The sequence below is a fragment of the Polypterus senegalus genome, chromosome 3 (assembly GCF_016835505.1).
Source record: "Polypterus senegalus isolate Bchr_013 chromosome 3, ASM1683550v1, whole genome shotgun sequence".
Taxonomy (NCBI): domain Eukaryota; kingdom Metazoa; phylum Chordata; class Cladistia; order Polypteriformes; family Polypteridae; genus Polypterus; species Polypterus senegalus.
Window position 1 is genome coordinate 107,809,088 of NC_053156.1, and position 19,793 is coordinate 107,828,880.

Sequence of the window (19,793 nt, forward strand, 5' to 3'; positions counted from 1 at the left end):
GAAAAAGTGATGCGCTGTGAATACTTTCCGGATACACTGTAGCAAGAATATAAGAGTTCCAGTTTTTTAAAATGTATATGATATCACAAATACATTTAGATAAAAACATTGATTCACATAAATTTAAAAAATATATTGTTATAGACTTAGTTAAACAATATCTATCTTTAGAAATAGGATGAAAGTGAGGTAATTAACATTTTTAATTTTATGTTTTTCTGCTTTCAGGGTTGTGTGTACTACCTGTAGATCATATACATAAATTATGGAGTTCAAAAATTCATATAAGCCCCACAAGGACAACAGATATACTGAAAGGGGTCGGCATTCAAGTAGGAGCTCTGGGAAAGACAGTAGAAGTTTATTTCAAAACCACTTGAAGACAAGCAGTGACCATAGCTTTGGAGACCGGGAGAAATCTGAATCTCGCAATTCTGACCATAAACAAAACTCAGACTGTGAACAAAACAGTGAATCTTACTATTCAGATGATTATGAAGATGATTCCCATTCATCCGTCGCATCTCATTCTCCTAGTTCACAGTCTAGGTTAATTGAACCCAGAAGAAGACATCAAATAAAGAGGGTTTCCAGCGGTCCATTGCAAACAAGAGGTAAAGTCATACTGACAACTATATTCAGTGAAATCTACAAGTCCCTAATTTAGTAATATAACACTATGATAAAACTAATATTAACAATGAAATGAAATGGGGATGTTGAGTTAGTCTCTTATCATAAGTGTGTTATTTTAGTACTTTTAAATAAATGCATACATAAATAGGTAGATAAAGTTACACATACTGTACATTTGTCTGAACACACCCCAGAATGACTATAAAGCAAGAAAATTAAAAAGAAAGAAAAGACAAGAATGTTTATATACCTGTATGACTGGGAAGATGTAATAAAATTGTACAATTTTTTTTCTGTGAGTATAGTGTGAAGATAAAAGAAACTTTCAAAGTAAACAAAACACCTGCATAATTTGTCTTTAGATATTCTTGAAATCGAGGACATTTTTCAAAGCAGAGGGTAAATCAGTGGAGTTATTTTCTTTCTTTGACTTATTATCTAATAGAAATAGAAACCTTTTAAATTTCAGTACACCAGCTGCTGATGCTAGAGCATTTTGAAGTGGAATAATATTTGGTTCATCCTACCATTTTTACAGTGACCACTCTGAACTAAAAATATTTTCATTTATCTGTAGTTTATTTTTATTAGATAGCCGAAAGAATTTGTTTTTAATACCATTTCCTACCAAAAGGCTGTCACGTTAAAAGAAACAAATGATGCCATGGCCAATTCTCTTTGAACCTGAAATCTGTCTTACAGCAAGAGAAATCACAGGAGGATATCAATATAGCAAATTGGTCAGTTTAGCTGGCATCAACACAATGGATCCAGTGAAGGGATACCTGACTCATAAGATAGCCAGAAGAAAGCCACCTCCAAGTTGGATTGGTAGAGAGATGAGTTTCTCCAGAAGCAGAAGCAAACAGCGCAACTTGGCATGAGGGAAAGTCAGGAAAAGCAATGAGTAACAGTAGACATTGACCTGTGCAGTGCCCCTAGAATATGACCTGCTGTAATTTAAAAATGGCACCTAGAGCTACAATGCATATTGACTATGGTGTTACCATGGGCTTCGTTAAAGGTTTTCCCATTGGCCTGGAGCTCTGCAAACCAAGCAAATTGATAATGACAGTAAATAATTAAAGGAATCTTTTGGTTTTGCAATTGTTGTAAAAAAAGTAGCAAAACAGGCCACTTTTAAAAACAATGAATGTTAGGTTAATTGCCAACAAACGATTGGGCAGGAGACCAAATAAATAATACTACTGTCAATATTAAAACAAAAACAGTATGAAAAAGTGTATTGAACAATGTAATGACTGTGCAAAACAAGAAAAAATGTGTAGACATAAATAGACATTGCAAACATAGAACATAAAAATATTATGGTTATAAATGGGTGATAGAAAGCAAAACTGAAAAGAACATAGTAATAAAACAGAAAAAGTGAAAATATGTGTAACATTAAAAAACATTGTTAAGAATAAACAAATAAATAGTTTGTATAACAAAATATTTTAAACTGTGCAAAACTAGGAAAAGCACATATTCATGAAAGACTTATACTATGTCTCAGAATTCAAGGTTGAGGATGTCCCTGGCAAATTAATTATCTGGAGGATTTATAGTTTTCACTGGTTTCAACATGGATGGGTGTCCATGAAGTTGTTCAGTCTAAGTAGGTTAAGAAACTTTGGGAACAGGAGAATTAGCACAGAATAATGATGATATGACAACTTTAAGTAAGTTGTGGTAAGGTGGACATGCCAGTGCATATTTAAATATATATATATATATATATATATATATATATATATATATATATATATATATATATATATATATATATATATATATATATATATATATATATATATTAGCTAGCGAACGAGAGAAATACTTACCGAATTTAGATTGTTTTTTTTTTTTTTATTAAAATATAATTTGCTTGAACAATCCAGTTGATTTTGCACTTCTCTCATCGCGCTATGAATCATAGTCCGCTTGCAGGAGAGATATATTTGCGCCAATTCGAGACAGAGGCTCCAGGCCGAGGGGAGGGGGAAGAGTGACATCAGGAGTGGGGAGCTGGGCAGGGTCCTCCTTACTGTCCTTTTCCACAATACGCAGGTGGAGCCGTGGGGCATGGCTAGTATATATATCAATCAGTATAACTGGAATTGTTTTACCTCATTAACTGTAATGTGTCTCATGTAGGTAAGGTTTTTTTTTTGCTAGGGTGACCATACATCCCTGAATTTAACAGAACATCCTATTTTAAATCTGCTGGTCATATAATGTGCAAGAAACTCCAAGGGAGATTCCCTGCTCTTGAAATAATCCATGTCTACTACACTCGCTGGATTAATGGGATGTATTCTGTTCTGGAACTATGTAAATCTGGTCAGCCTAGTTTTAGTGTTAGATATTATAATTAGAAAAAGTGACATTGCATGTAAGAGTAGACATAGTGTTGTGTTGGAATACAAAGCTACAACAGCTGCAATTTGAGCAGGGAAAATGGCCAGATTAAGAAAAGTGGATAAGCTTTTGGAATATGATACAGTGGTGACATGAAATTAGCCAGGTGAGTGTATATGTGGACACTTGAATGGAATGGTTCTTGTTTTGTTTTTCATGCAATTGAGATAGGTTTCAGCTTGTGAAGCTTTCTTATCTAGATGCAGATTTTTTTTACAATTTAGTCTTAGCTATTGCTGTTAATTTATGTCTCCTATGATTATAAATATGAACTAAAGAACCAAATTATAGTCATTTATAGTCTACTATAAAGTGCAGTTGTCATTTTGATTTAGGCAGAAGAAGAGCAAATTGTTCTTGGTCCTGTTGATTATTTCTTCAGTTGCTGACAACTTAATTAACTATAGAATAATCAGATGCCCCATTGAGCAATTTCTCTGTAGATATACAGTGGGTCATTAGAACAATCTAGACAAGAATGGACCATTCAGCCCAATAAAGCTCACCAGTTCTAGCCACTTAAATATTTTAAAAACACATCAAGTCTAACTTCAAAAGTCCCTAAAGTTATACTGTCTACCACACTACTTGGTAACTTATTCCATGTGTCTATGCTTCTCTGTGTGAAGAAGAAATATCTAATGTTTGTGCAAAATGTACCCTTAACAAACTTGCAACTGTGTCCTTGTGTTCTTGATGAACTCATTTTAAAATATCAGTCTTGATCCACTGTTTTAATTCTGTTCGTAATTTAAAATACAATCGTGTCTCCTCTTAATCTGTCATTCAGCTTCCACTTGTTTTCAGCACTTGTAAATTTAAATTTCTTTTTTTTTCACCATGGTGCCTTGTATGTGTATGTAAGACCACTTTTTAGAAGTTAAGATAAACCCACTTTTTATTTATAATTTAAAATAATAATTTCAACATTGAATGGATCCAGAAGTTGAAAATATTTGGTTTTGTTTTCATTTCTTTGGTTGCCATAACTGTTGCTTTTATATTTGTAATAGACAAGTTTTCATCAATTAGCAATTCATCAATTAATTTTCTTAAACTGCTTCTCGAGAGCAGATTTATGGAGAAGCTGAAGCCTATTCCAGCAAGCATGGGGCACAAGGCAGAAAAAATACCTAGACAGGGCACCAGTCCATCACAGGTTGAACACAAACCCATATACACACAGGTCAATTTAACAAGCCTGTTAACCTAACCTGCATGTCTTTGGAATGTGGGTGGAAAAAAAGGAACCTGGAGAAAATAGGGGAGAACATGCAAACCTCCACATAGGGAGCAGCTGGGAACCCCAGTCTCCTTGTTTTAAGGCAGCAGCTCTATGATTGCACCACAAATATGCTTTAATAATGTAAAAATACATTCCCCATCTCTTAATCATCATTTGCTATCCTCAAGATTGTGATCCATTATTTAACTGAAAATATAAAAAGCATATTTAATTAAAGCACACTGATAAAAGCAATTAAATTCTGGAAGCTCCTAACAGATTAAGATACTGTAGATATATTATAACCTATGTGGAGAATGTGGTGTAATATCTAATGAAAAAAGTGTATTAAAATGGTCTAGTTAAAAAGTTCCTCTAATAGTGCTTCATGGAGCATCATTTTTGATAATTACTGTTCTAAGGGTGCTTTGCAGCAGGTTATCAAATGGGATATCATTCAGAGGGTTTGTGACAGTACTCATAATAGCACACTGCTTTTCCAACATCTTTCTGTCTGGAGAGTGTAGGGTTGGAAAAAGGTTGTCATTTGCAACACAGAACATTGAGGGTGCCATCTCAAAAACTTGCTCTTTGATGCATTAGACCTTCTTAAAATCATTAAGATCGGGCCTTTTTCTCATAAGTTGGCTTTACCTTTTCAAATATACCCCTCTAATGATTTGTCATTACTGAAATGTGGCCATGTCAGTCCTTATAGGAGACATATAACACAGTGATAATGAGTTTTTAGATTATCCTTGTACTGCACATGTCACACTTACCACACTTGATGTACATATTCAGCAGCTATTTTTATATGACTCCATCACTGATCTTCTGTGGCTGCATGATAATAAAATGATGAACACTGTAAAACAACATACCAAATATGAAATAAGTATTAAATAATTAATGTAATGTGATATGTTGAAAAATTTAAATGAGTGAATATATAAGGTCTTTTTATTTATACCCTCAAGTTTTACCTTGTGTAAATAAGGGGTTCTATTAAAATGAGTATGCTTTAGTTTTTTCACTCTAGGTCAGTTTTGTGCGTTCCTTACATAATAGGAGCAAAAGCAGGCTTGCGCTGCCCACTAATGGCTGTTGTAAACATTGCTGCTTACTAACTCCTAAGATTTCATGCAGATGATTAATGGAAAAAAAAAACTGCTACGTTAAATTATTTATTATAACTTTATTGTTCTAAAATGTAATGAAAATCTGTTTCTCCTTTTCTAACTTTTAAACCTTTGCTTTGTATAGTTATCATTCATTAAACCAATTAGGTATTTAGTTTAAAAAGAAATATGTTTAATCTTTATTATTAATTTTTTTTCTTTTGTATACATATTAGCCTCTGATAACCAATATTTTAAATTTATGCATTATACCATGTTATGGTTTTTTTTAGAAATTATTGGTTGCTTCTTGTTGTATAATGAGAGTAATCTGAAATAATGTAGATTGTCAACAAACAACAACATGGAGGTTAACAATAAGTATTTTACACCTACTGCAACTACCTAGAAGAGCCCCAAAACTATGGAGTTATGAACTAATTACTTTTCAGCATTTAATTGAATGTTCATTGACTGTGATTTTCCTAAAAGATATATGAATAAATGGTACATTATTATTTTGAATTTAAAATTGGCTAAAATACTTACTCCTATGAAAATTATGTGAAGCCAACCTCCGATTATAATCTGAAAAAAACACTGTCATAATAAGTTTTGTTTCTTTTTTTCAGTGAGTATGTAGGTACGTAGTGGAGAAATAAGTTAAGCATATTTACCAAGCAAATAACCTGTGTTCAGAGAAGCACAAGTATAGAAATAGCAACAAACTACAGTAAATTGAATACTGATAATTTTGGAGTAGCTGATGGTTGAGTGAAAAATAAATCAAACATGTGTAATATATACTTTAATGTTAGAAAAAAACGTTCAATTTTTAAAACATCAAGATCTGACTTTCAAACATACATAAAAAGTAAATACGTCAACCAACATTGTTTGGTTAACCAATGTGAATTTTTAAAATGAAATTATCCCCACTAAGTGAAAATCTCAACCTGCCAAATCTACTTATCTCACCCTGTTTGTGAAATTAATACACTTCATAAACTTCACATTACTAACTAAGGAATTCTTACATGTAAAGGAATGAGGAGTGTCAGAGAGTGCAAGCATAAATTCTAGATATTTATAGATATTCATGAGGATATGTTTTTATTTTGAAATACTTGTATGGGCTGGCATGAGAGAATATATCCAATATGGTCAAATAAGAAAAAAAAGTAGAATCTTTAACAAAATAAAAAGTGAGAACACAAAATATCATAAATATGGACTGTAAAACTATTAACCTACTGTCTATTTGGACCGGGTTATGCATATAGTAAAACTTCAGTCAAGGGTCAGGACTGAGGCTCTGATGGATAAGAGAAAAGACGTATAACAGAACAGCTACTTTAAAAATGATGTACTGTAGATTAGCGAATAGTCATTTATTTACAAAACATAATATAGTATTAACAAAATGAATAAATTCATATAATATTGTAACGGCCAGCGTAATAAGGAAACACAACTCAAAGGTACTGGAGTTTTCTGTGTTTTACTTGGAATCTTTGTTCCATAACAAAAAGTTTTCCCTACCAATCAGTTTATCTCCTGCCACTCTCGTTCCTTTTTTCCCTATACTGCAAGGATTCCTGCTTATTATCTCCGGACTCTCTACTCAAAACTTCCTTCTGCAGCACCCTCCCTTTTCTCCTAACATCTCCTGTTACTCATGTCCTAACAGATGTGTCTGCCCCTTACAGAACAGAAGCCCATCACCAAGTCCCATTACTTACAGCATTCATTACACACTTTCTGTCTGCAGTCACAATGTCAATTGAAACAAGTGGTTTCAATTATCAACACATTTTTCAGTTTTGTCGGCATCACACTGTATATCTTTCACTGTTGCTCTTCCTTCTCCATGAATTGAAGCAATACATGAAGCATTTTTGCTGTTTTATAAATGTTTAATAATTTTAGTTTTTTGTGACAATTCTAACACCACGTGTATATTTATCAGCAATAATAATGTCCATCCATCCATCCATTTTCTAACCCGCTGAATCCGAATACAGGGTCACGGGGGTCTGCTGGAGCCAATCCCAGCCAACACAGGGCACAAGGCAGGAACCAATCCTGAGCAGGGTGCCAACCCACTGCAGGACACACAAACACAATTTAGAATCGCCAATCCACCTAACCTGCATGTCTTTGGATTGTGGGAGGAAACCGAGCGCCCGGAGGAAACCCATGCAGACACGGGGAGAACATGCAAACTCCACGCAGGGAGGACCCGGGAAGCGAACCCAGGTCTCCTAACTGCGAGGCAGCAGCGCTACCACTGCGCCACCGTGCCGCCCTCAATAATAATGTATAGTAGATTAATTATAATAAAAGAGAAAATCTACAAAGCGCCATTAAAACTGAAGGTGCATCATGCTGCCACTTTCTGTTTGCCAAAATTATGCTTCATAGATTATGTTAAATATAACATCACAATATGCAACGATAAGCAAAACAGCTGATTTTCATTTTGAATATGTTGTGTTGCAATAACGAAAGTTACTAAAAATAGATATTTGGGTTTGGAAGTTTTTTAAGTTTTGGGGCAGGGGTATAAAAGGAAAGAAAGGAAGATTGTTCCTTAAGAGTTTGACATCACTGTCAACACTACATACATTGGTTTTGGCAACACATTTCTCAGTAAAGGGTCCAGATTTAAGTAAACATAAGTAAAGTGTCTTTTGTAAATGAAACATATCTAAACACAATCCAAGATGAACTCGAAGATAAACGCTGAAATCCAGCAAGACAATAAAATTGTCATACCAAAGTGGTTGAGAAAAAAAAAAAAGCTGTGCAGATACTATCTTTGAGGAAATGCCACATTTGTCAAAGCTCTGATTAGATAGATAGATAGATAAATCATATGGAGCAGAGCAATGACTGATGGGAACTGTAGTCCCCACATCACCATTTGTCACAAGGTTGCAGATAACATGAGGTGTAGAATATATATTTTAAATACTTTTTTTACTAGATTAATTATGCAAAACTGACTGTGATGACAGCCATAGAACCTGGCAATAGTTTATAGCGTGTTTGCTAAACCTATCTTTGTTAAGCTTCTCTGAACTTTCCTCCTATCTCTTCAACAGCCTTCATTTGCATAAAGCAGCATGCCCCATTTATCTGTGAGATCACTGTAAGCACTGTGAAGACGCTGTGTATTAGAATGTCTAACTCTGTACAATATTATTAATGGTAAATATCAACAAATAAAAGTGTTGAGTAATTTTGTTTTTTTTTTTATAAAATGTCACCACATTTCAATCAAATCTGTCAAGGCATTTTTGAGATTTTTGGGATATTTAGTTGTTCTATTTTGGGGGTGTTTTTACCTCTAAATATTAAACTATTGAAATGTCCTTTCTTACTGAATACCTACTGCCCTAGATGTATCATCCTTCTACATTTTGGCTTTTTAGCTAAACGGCAAATTGTGTTTTTGTTGATGACAGTGTGAGTCAGTCAACTTTGCATTTTATATACATATATGAAGATGAAGAACAGCAACAGCACAAAGTCCCATACAGACAGCAATATTTTGAGCAATTTTCAGCTCCAAACAATTTATAGAGGAATGTTTGAACATGTGCAGGCCTTTTCCATATATTTTTATATTTAAAATTTGGAATTTGAATTTGAAAAAAGTTCAAATAAGTCCAACTTTAGCATGCACACTTGGTGGTGTAGGACAAAGTATTATTTCTGTCAGTCCACAGCAGGCTATTGACTTTAATCAGATCTCTATACCTGTAAAGCACAGTCTCTGTTCATTTGTATTTTATGGTCAGGTTTGTTTTTCAGATTGAACCTGTCACAGAGAGTCTTTTCACCCTTTTTGCCAGGTGGTAGCTGGTAGAACTCAGGGTCAGAAGTATCATGAAGCTTTGATGTAACATTTTACATATAAACATTACCATTTCATATTATTATTACTGTCATTATTTTGAATGTTATATTGATGAGCTTTATTTGATGCATGGGATGGTTTTTAATGCATTTTCTCCAAACATATCTAACTTTTCTTTGTCATGTCAGATACTTTAATCAACTGAATATGTGGTAAATTAATTCATTGATTGTTACTGAATGCATGATTACATTATTCTTTAGATTTTATCTAATCACTTGACATTTTGCTATGGAATACTTTAAACAAATAGTGTTTGGAGTTACAGGCATTTTCACTTGATTTTTTTTTAAATGTTGATTAACAAATTAAGTTCTTCAATCAGTGTTAAAGGAGAAAAAAGTTACCCATTGTTATATCCATACCTAAAAATACTCTGTAAAAATAGTAGTAAAACCATGACATTAATTGGATGGATTTCTCTTGCAGGTTGTCCGTTTCCCCATTCATGAAGGAAGTGGTCCATTTTAAATGGGTTACTCTTACTAAAGAGTATTTAAAATAAATCAAGAAAATTAGGGTAAACAATTACTGTTACACAATTCTACTTATCAATTACTGAAGTCACAGATTGCAAATAGCAAGAACAAATTAAAGCAAAACTGGGTACAAAATAAAAATGCCAATAAATCAGAAGAAAAGTGGAAGTGAGGGGGTACAAGGATGAATTTAGTAGCTGATAAAGACTCTGGGTTTAGACAAAGGTCCCTTTGTTATATTGTCTTAGACAACTGAATTTCTCCACATAGAAGTTTAACTCAAGCAGGGCACCTTAACCTACTTCATGTAGGAGTGTTTGAGCCATTGCTTTACCAGGTTTTCCTGTTGGCTGGTATTTCGCTCTTACAGCTATATCAATTAGTTCAGCTCAATGACTCTGGCTAATGTGGCACAAACAGGTCCAAAGAAATAGCTCCAAGAAAATGCATTTGATATCCAGATTAATTACTGAATATAGTTTATAGTATATTCTAAATATGATGTTCTGAATTTTCTCTATGTATCACAAATTCAATCCATGTGCCAAGAAGTGATACGGTTAAAGGATAATTTTAAATTGGACTAGTATTTGAATAGTAAATCATTTATGTAATTAATGCTAGTATTTAATATTACAGTTTGTAGTAAGATATAGGATACCTGATGACAAACCCAAAAAAAATTCATAATGAATTCATTTTCAGTGTCATTAACAAGAAACCATGTCTAGTGTTACGTTTGACTACAATGTAAAAAAAAACAAATGCTACATTATAAAGGATGTTTGGAGCAAAATTAATGTATTGTGGCTCCACACTATATGGAAACATGCTAGAACTAGTTACGAAAGAATGATAAATACTGTATGTTTCAGTAGCACAATTTGCATTCCCTGCTAACTGCTGATGTGATTTTCCCTGGAAGGAGGTGATGAAAATGATGGTAAATATGCTAATGAAGGACAGAAATGACCACAGGGATAGTAAAATGATCATGAAAGGCAATGTGCCACATGGCTTAATTAAAAAAAAAAAAGCAATCATAAGTTCATGCAGTTTGTTACTTCTGAATGTAAAAATCCCAAAGTGCAAAACAATGACTTCAGGTGTATTTTGAAAATGTATCGAAACTCTATCCAAATAACACTACAGTTGCATATAACAAAATTTTTATTTTATTAATAATGGGAAGCACTGTTCTGCAAAAACATATATTTAGACAGTGCCAAAATACAGAAAACCTAGTTAATTACTTAAAAGAGCAACAGTGGGGAAAGGTTAGAACAGATAGTGTTTTTAGGATAGTGCTGGTAAAATGGTAATAGATAATAGTATACATGCTGGTTTGAGAGTCAATTGTATATTTTTAGAATACGCTTGATCTGTGGCTAGAAGGTTATGAGCACAAGTCACATGGTAAGGTCTTGCAGCACATTATTCAAATATTTCCATTTTAGATCTGTGTCTACAAGTTTAATGGAACAATAACTATATCCCCAGAAAAAATGTCTGCAGTTGTTCGATGTGATTGAATTAAATGTATCGAAAGGGCGAACACATGTAAGTGCAAAGATGGACTGTCATATTTTCTTTGTTGAAAAGAAATGCCACCTACTGTAGCTATTACAGGCAAACATACTGGATCTGACCGACATTGATAGGGATACAGTTTAGGAAGTGTTGCACATTTTATGATCACTGCAGTGTGTTGGCGATATCCATTGTTGCTAATTGTGTATTTATTTGTAGTGTTTAGAGTAACTAAAAGTCTCTTTTTAAAAAGTATATACGTGAAAGTCATTTGACTTGTAACCAGTTTTGACTTGATGATTTTCCATAATACAGTATATCTAAACAGGTGTCTCAGAACAGAATGACGTGTAACATAAAATGATTGTCTTTAGGAATATGATGTGTAGATATAAGGGTTAAAAACAGGCACATGCCTAATGGAGTGTTTGGCTTATTTCAGTACCAAAGCCTTAAAAAGAAAGCCCTTAATCAACAACTTTAAAATGCCTAAAATCTTAACTTCTTAAAAACAATGAATTTAAAAATTGATTTTCTTTTCCAAGAGACCTGTGCCAATGTACAGTTACTTTCCAGAATCCTTCAAGTACAACTTTAGGATAATCAATGTATTCACAATGTCTGTTTAAAATCTAAACCAATGTTGATAGCAGGAAAGTTCTAGTGAACATCGTATTATTATGCTTCATGGGTACAAGCAGCAGTCTTATTGAATAATTTGAACTAACAATCTAAAACACAGGGTTCATCAATTAGTGGCTAGTCAAGTGCAAGGTGATTAGAAAAAGTTTGTTTAAAAGGAGTCATCACTACCTCGACTGAACTGTTCTGCCCCCTCAGTTTTGCAATAAAGGATTTTTTTAACACTTTACTTACTTTTCTTAATAAATTCCGCACAGATTAATTCAGTAACACTTAGTTTATTCTTGTATGTCACTGCTTATTGAGTACACGCTCAGGGTACTGTATGAAATAAATTAATAGGTAAAAGGTAATTACAGCTGTACCAATGACTAATGCATAATTCACAAACATAAAGGTACAGAATTATTGAAACAAACAGTAAAACAGAGCAGTTACAAACTGAATAACATGAATGGAAACTAATATAATATCATCATTATCATTGACCTCTGGCCAGTTGACTCTGAAGGAAAGGAAGACAAAAACTCCAATGTGTAGCATTTGTGAGAAGATAAACCTTTAGACAATCTATGGTTAGTTGTAACAGACATAGAGTTCTGGAAACCTAGGCCAACTGGCCCACATCTGCTCTTGGGCATTCTACAATATAAGCCTGTGCGAGGCTGTCTAATATGAACACAGAATCTTTTCAAACCTTGATTTAAAATCTCACAGTATTTTAGGTGTCTTTCCATTGGCAAAAAAAATTCCCATGGTAAAAAATTAGTTGCAGTGAACAGCTTGGGTCTGTAGGTTGGACTATAAAATAACATGGTCAGGCAACATGGTGAGAAAAATCCACAAAGAAGGTGATTCACGTGAAGAGTACTTCACAGTGTATCTCCTGAGGCTGTCTGCTGGCGTTAATCTGTAAAGAGATAATAAATGGTGCTTCAGAGGGCTGTTGACATTGCTTGCTTTTGTGTTGGTCCTTCATTCACCACACCTGTCCCAATAAATTGAATCTGTTAAGAAAGGAAGCCAAAGATGTGATAATATTGTATTTTGTTTGAGCAGAGGCTATTCATAGCATAATAAAATATTAATTAATTATGTAAACATTTTATAGTACCCAATATTAGTAAGAAACATTCATTGTTACTGTAGTGTTTACTTAGATTGAAAGTAAAATTTCACAAGGGTAGTTGGAATGGCTCCATTTCAATAGGGATATCACTGCTCCCTCAGAATTTCAGACACCACTTACAGAGTTTCTTCTTGGCGCCAGTTACCATTTCAGTTGTATTACAATTATGTAGAATTTCTACACTTCAGGAATCTATATAATCAGTGCCAGTTACCATTTTAGTTGTATTACAATTATGCAGAATCTCTAAACTTTAGGCATCTATATAATTGGGTACGGAGAGTTTGAAAGGATGAGAATTCATGTTAACAAGTAATGCAAGGTGCAGTAGAGAATTCATTAGAGAATTAAATAATTCACTTCACTTACGCTGCTTCAGTTTTAGATTTTGTGCCTTATAGTTCTCAACAAGATAAATAATCACTCCATATTTTTTGTTTCAATTATAAAATTGGTCCTTAAAGGTGAGGGCTAATGGGATGTTCCATTTAGAAAGCAAGGGGCACAAATGACACTTAAAGACAAAGAAGCCATTGGTTAGGCACTCTCAGCCCCCAGCATGTGCTTGCTGTTCCTGCGTAAATTCTGCTTCATTGAAATGTTGAACATGAATGTGCAGTTGTGCTACATCTGTTTTGTCTGTCAATACATCAATGGTTAGGGATACATGATCAGCCAGACTGATACCATCAGTCACCCAGCATTGTATATTCTCTGCCCATACAGGAACATACTGTGCAGCAGGTGCAGGTGAGAAAGTTGCTAGTTCCAAATATTCAATAATTTATCCTTTGATTTATCATTAGCAAGTTTAGACAAAATGCCTATTAACACACTATTTGTAAAACCTCTGCATCAGGCTTTATTATGCCTAGCCAGTATCCATGTAATTTGTAGGGGAGCACCTTTTTCTAATTTTTGTTAAGTTAGTTAAAGGCTACTTTCTGCTTTGATAGTCACTTGCTTTAAAGGCTTCCATTTTCCTGTGCCTCTAGTCTGTGGTGGATAAGATTCCTTGAAAATTTTTCTGAAGATTGTGGTGTATCAAATTGGACCATATTATGATGGCAATTGTTTTGTTGCAGATCAGATACACTGGCTGAGCATTTTCAGAATCTTAAATAAAGGTCCATTCATCATTGAAATGATGATTCTCTTTATCAGTTTTCCTCTTAAGATATTTTGACAAGAGACAGTTTTGCTTGCTAACATGCAGCGTGAATGCTGAATGTTACCTCTTGGCTTATCAGTTAAGGTTCATGATGGGGTATAACCACTGTGGTTTTTCATGACAAAATGAACTTATTAAGCTTGACTTTTTGAAAAATAATGACACCAGAATAAGTACTATTTGCTCTGTAAGAACCTAGCTCCAGGTCAAATATATTTGAATACCCTTGATCTGACACAGTGTCTTAGATAATTTTCCACTCTATTGAATGGATCACTGCTTTGTAGTAACTTGCCAGGTAGGCAAGACTGAGATTTCAGTGGATATAAGCATGCCTATAGAATACTATGTTTGTTTGTTTGTTTGTCATATCTTCCTTTTGCCTAAATCAGTTTAATTAAATAGAAGTAGTTTTCAAGGAGTACTCAAATGCCAAACATTTAAGGGCAAGGAGGACACCACCGGAATGTCTGCAGTCAGATGAAATCCTTCACAAAAAAAGATAATAGCAAGTAGATAGCATCAATCTTACCAGTGTGACAAGATGAATTGTGGTAGTCTTGGATGATGCCAAATGAAATGGTATGAGATAATAATGTACTAAAGAGAGAGGTAGAAAGCGGCAGTTGGAGGGATTGGGCCAGGATGCTAGGACGGAGACAGCTTTACTGGTTTATTTAGTGGTGTTGGGTGACTGGGATTTAGTATGTGGAGGGCTAGCAAGATGCCACAAGACCTCCAGTCTGACTGATGAAATTACCAGGTTCCTAGCTGGGTAATGTAGGGCCTGTTTGCCATTTAAGAATGAGACCGTTGAGAGGGTTTTACTTCTCCCACCTACAGATTGTGACTGAGAAGACAACTAAGGGATGCAGCAAGTTTTGCAAAAGGTGATGTACAGTTTGATGGCCCTGCTGCTCTTTTCCCCTGAATTTATTCCAGCAATGCTGGTAGCATGCACTGATATAGTGTGTTGCCACACCCACCACACGACGAACCACCTTAGGATCCCAAATTAGGACTCGAGTGCAGGTGTGCAATAGGTGATACCTCAGCACCTTACTAGTCTCAACAGAGTGGAACAGTGTGAGGTTTTTTTTTTTACAGTGACTAGAGTGTCAATCCTGACACCAAATGTATTCCAGGGCTTGGCCATAAGTTCCCATCGGATGTAGTGTAAAGATTTCTGTGTCCAGCTGGGAGCATAAGCAGTGTAAATAGACCAGTGATGGGAAATGCACTGTGGAAACAATGTTCTGCTTAATGCACTGCCTTAAAGCCATTACAACAACAAAAATAACCGTGACAGCAATAATAACTTTATAATTAGCTTGTGTTAAATAATTATTCGGTATGCAGCCCACATAGGGCTTTGCCATGTGACCCCAAATGTGTATTGTCAGGGTGAATGTCACCATGGTGGTTTGGACTTTTTGTCTTTCTTTCTCTCACTGAATAGAGGTGCTGTTATCTTGTCTAGGGTGATGCCATTAGTGTGCAGAAAAATTTGGAGGGTGGAAAGTTGTTGAGAGCTGCAGTTGAAAAGTCTTAGGGTTGAATATATGAGCACTTATAGTGATTCTGTTTGTCTAGAGGTGTGGTTGATGGATTCTCACATGGCAGGGTTTGGTAACGCATTTCATAAGTTAAGATAATGATGTTTTACTACAGCAGTTAATCAATTAGTGTTTTAATAGGAGCTTGATACTCTGTTGCTAAAAATATCTGGGAACAAAGAACTTTTACAATGTTTCTCAAAAATACTTTCTTACCCAGTGTAATAATAAAAACAAAAAGCAAGACTGTACAATAAGTAGGTAAAGCAAGCAGTATATAATAATGCTGTCAGCAGAATTTAAATATCTACTGTATATGTTGTGTATGAAATAATAGTATTTCACAGTATATGACTACAATGCTTTTTTAATACACAGACTACAATGACCCATTAAGTATCTATTGAACTTCACTGCTGTGTATTCCTTCTTATCCTAGAGAAAGAATTGAAAGAGAAAGAATTGAATCTAGAGTTGTGAAAAGAGAGTGAAAAACTTTTCTGGTAGAAGGAAGAAGTTAATTTTCAGGAGAGAGAGAGAGAGAGTGAGTCAGACTGATGGACAGAAAGATAGAACATGGAAAGTGAAAGCTTTTGTGATTCTTTGAAAATGGAACTTTCTGTATTAGGAAAGCACAGGTAGGCAGCATAATTTGCTTTTTCTGTCTTTTTTTTGTAGTTTAAAATTTCCCTGTTTATTTGTCATAATAAAAGTACCATTTTGATACAAATTGTCTCTCTGATGCCAGAAAGGTGATATTTGTTTTCTACAATCAGGTTTGATAGGAAGTGATAGGGCTGATAGCAGAGCACAATATCCCTTCTAATCTTACTGAATGTAGACTGTTTAAATTATCATTGGTGCAAATATTTGGTAGTATATTAGTGGAGGACTGACACTGTGCATTGTTCATTCTATGCTTTAAAGCCTAAGTTATAAACTTATGACTTATTTATAGTGTAAAAAATAAAAATACTAATAAGCATGATATTCTGTGGTAATTAAAGCATGTGTAATATTAGTTGGCCATTATATATTGCTGTGCATTAACTCCACATTTAATGCTTACTGTTCGAATAGCATATTGCACTTCCTTAATTGGGAATGGCATTGTACCATGTTTGAAAGCAGGGGAATAATGAGAAAACTTTCTGCTAAAACAATTGTTTTATAGTTACATTTATTAAAACCAGAGTAACAAAAGGTATATTAACATAGCTAACCAAAGTAGAAGGGGTTATATTTAAACGTTGCTTTTGTTACTTTGTACAATAGTAAATAGTTTGACCCCCCTAAAACTTTCACTGGTCTCAGAACTCTAGAAAAATCTAAGCAGCTATAATCTCATGCCAGTCCTTAATGTCAGAGAGTGAGGTGAGGAGATACATTTTAACTTATACATTAGTTTAAAAAGTATTAATAATAATGGCACAGTGCTACTCACAATTTCAGAGACCTGAGTTTAAACTGGCCTGGACACTGTTGGTCTGGAGCTGGGACGTTCCTGCTGTGACTGCATGGGCCTTCTCCAGGTAGACCAGGTTGCTTCTCCATCCTAAAGACATGAATGTTGGGTAAATTGGCAATTCTAAATTGGAGATAGCATGGGTATGAGTGGGCCATGGGGTGGACGGGCTTCCCATCCAGGCTAGGTACAAGTCTTATGCCTCATTATTCTGGAACTGATTCTAAATCTCTGCAACTTTCTAATTTAAAAATAGGGTTCAGATAGAGTGTGTGTGTGTGTGTGTGTGTGTGTGTGTGTGTATATATGTGTGTATATATATATATATATACATCCATAATGGCTAACACAGTTCAACACCCTAGTACTTAACACATTTAATATTTTCTAAGTCGTAATTTGTTTATTCTGTAAGCTTATACTAGTATATTTTCATAGTAAGAAAAGGTATTTCTAAGCCTTATTTCTTTTAATGTTCTTATTGTGTAGAAGTTTTGAACTGAATTAAATTTGTGTGATTGTGTATGTTTCACATGTGTTGTGTTTTCATTTCAAGTTGCAAAATAATTGAATTCAGGAAATTCATGGCTGGGTGAGAAGTTATTCATTTTGCTTTTAATTTAGTGAACACAAGTTTGCTCCTTTTGAACTATTGTCCCAACACCTAGGTTTGGATTTTGTCATACATCCTCCTATGCTTCTTGCTTGCTGTGTCTTTTAATGGAAACTGCCCAGAAGTGTTGGAAAGAAAAGATGAGCAGAGAATGCTGGGTATCCATATGCTAAATTTATGTTAATGTGGACCATGGGCTTACTTGAAATATTACTCCTTTTCACAGCAGTCTTTATTAGTGTTGGGAATCAGAGATTTTTTTTTACTTATTTGTGAATAAAGCTCCCCAGGGAAGGTGTATTAATCAAAAACAGGCTTCAAGCCATAATGACTGCAGCATTCTCCTTGTTCTCCTTATTATTTGAAAAAATCAAATAATATTGTAAAACCCACATTACATTAATAAACATGTGTGCTATTGAATATTTATTTATTTATATATGTCTGTCTGTCTGTCACAGTGTGATTTATGTCACTCCAATGTGTCTTATCAGCCTGGGCTTTTTTAGTTAGATATTTACTAAATAAGCTAAATGAGATTCATTAATATGATTATGTTTTTATTTTTTTAAGTACAAATTTGTATGCAAATTATATAAGAGGACATATTTAGACATAAAATGATATTCTGTGAGATAGTATAAGGAATCTCTTCCTTATTTCCCTGTGCCATTATTTTATGGAATAAAAGTAAGGGAGGGAGCTTTTAAAAACTGTAGCATATGCAATACTTGACATTCATGCAAATTTTACAACTAATGGTTTTACCATAACCTTTTTTTACGAGTCAAAGTGTTTCAAAGATTGAATCTGGAAAAGGCCTCTAGCTGATAAGACACAGACTTTGCATTGTATTATTTTTGCTTTTTACATAAAGTACAACTTGAATAATGAAGCATTTTTCTTGAAATATACAAATGCTCTTTAATTTACATTGTAACCAAGTTCCCATAACATTGACATTTGATCTCTTAGAAATCCACACCAAAAAAGAATTCCATTTCAATAGTTATGCCATTTCACTGCTTTCTTAACTGAGTCATTTGTCTAAGTGTAAATGATGACATTAGCCAATTCTTTACAGCTGTAGCAAAGGACATTTAATGTAAATAAAAAGGAAATATCACCTATGAAAGAAAAATATTATACATAATATTGTGCGCAGTAACTGAAATATATACATATATATATTTTGTAATATATATCAGTTTGATATAAGTGTAATGCAACAGTGATTATGGCACAACATTTGTGTACTTTATTAGTTGACAGATGGGCAAGTCACCCCACCAGCAAGACAGTGATGAACACATTGTGTGTAGTTAGGCCTAAAGAAGCTGTTGTTTTCCAAGATTTATATGCTACTTGGGTTCCCCCTTTGCTTATCTTTTCCTTGAGCTGATTTTCTTGCTGTTTTAATAAATAAACCATTTTTGTTTATTTTGTCTGTTAAGACCTTATACTGAGCAGTAGAATGTTGCTATGATGGCACCATTGTATCACTTTTAAAATTGATCTGTATCTGGTACTTATGCTAACTGTATTGATAATAAAAGTACTGTATTGCTTATTTGCTCATTTTCAAGGTACTGTTGACTAAGGAAAGCAACAGTGGCATAGTGGCTAGCATTTCTACTTGACATCTTTTGGGCCTTGGATTAGTTCCTGGCACTCTATTTAATATTGTACGTATTTGCCTGCTTGAATATTCTATGAGTACACCAGTTGTCTCCCACTTCTCACATTTGCTTGTTCAATTAATTACAGACTGTCATCTGGCCCACTACAAATAGTATGACTATGTGTGTGAGTGTATCCTTATTGATCAGAATGTGATCATTGTTTTATCTAATATGTCCATCCATAATAAAGACAGT

At 34.2% G+C, this 19,793-nt stretch overlaps 1 protein-coding gene across 4 annotated transcripts in view; it reads left to right on the forward strand.

Moving 5' to 3' along the window:
- lca5 (lebercilin LCA5) overlaps positions 1–19,793 on the forward strand; it is a 142,376-nt gene that overhangs the window by 21,129 nt on the left and 101,454 nt on the right. For 3 of the 4 annotated variants that reach the window (XM_039747767.1, XM_039747764.1, XM_039747765.1), the window contains one exon: positions 229–614. The exons of the other annotated variant lie outside the window; for it this stretch is intronic. In XM_039747767.1, the coding sequence (XP_039603701.1) occupies positions 266–614 (349 nt within the window). In that variant the 5' untranslated portion in view covers positions 229–265. The remainder of the gene's footprint in view (positions 1–228; positions 615–19,793) is intronic. 4 annotated transcript variants of the gene reach the window in all.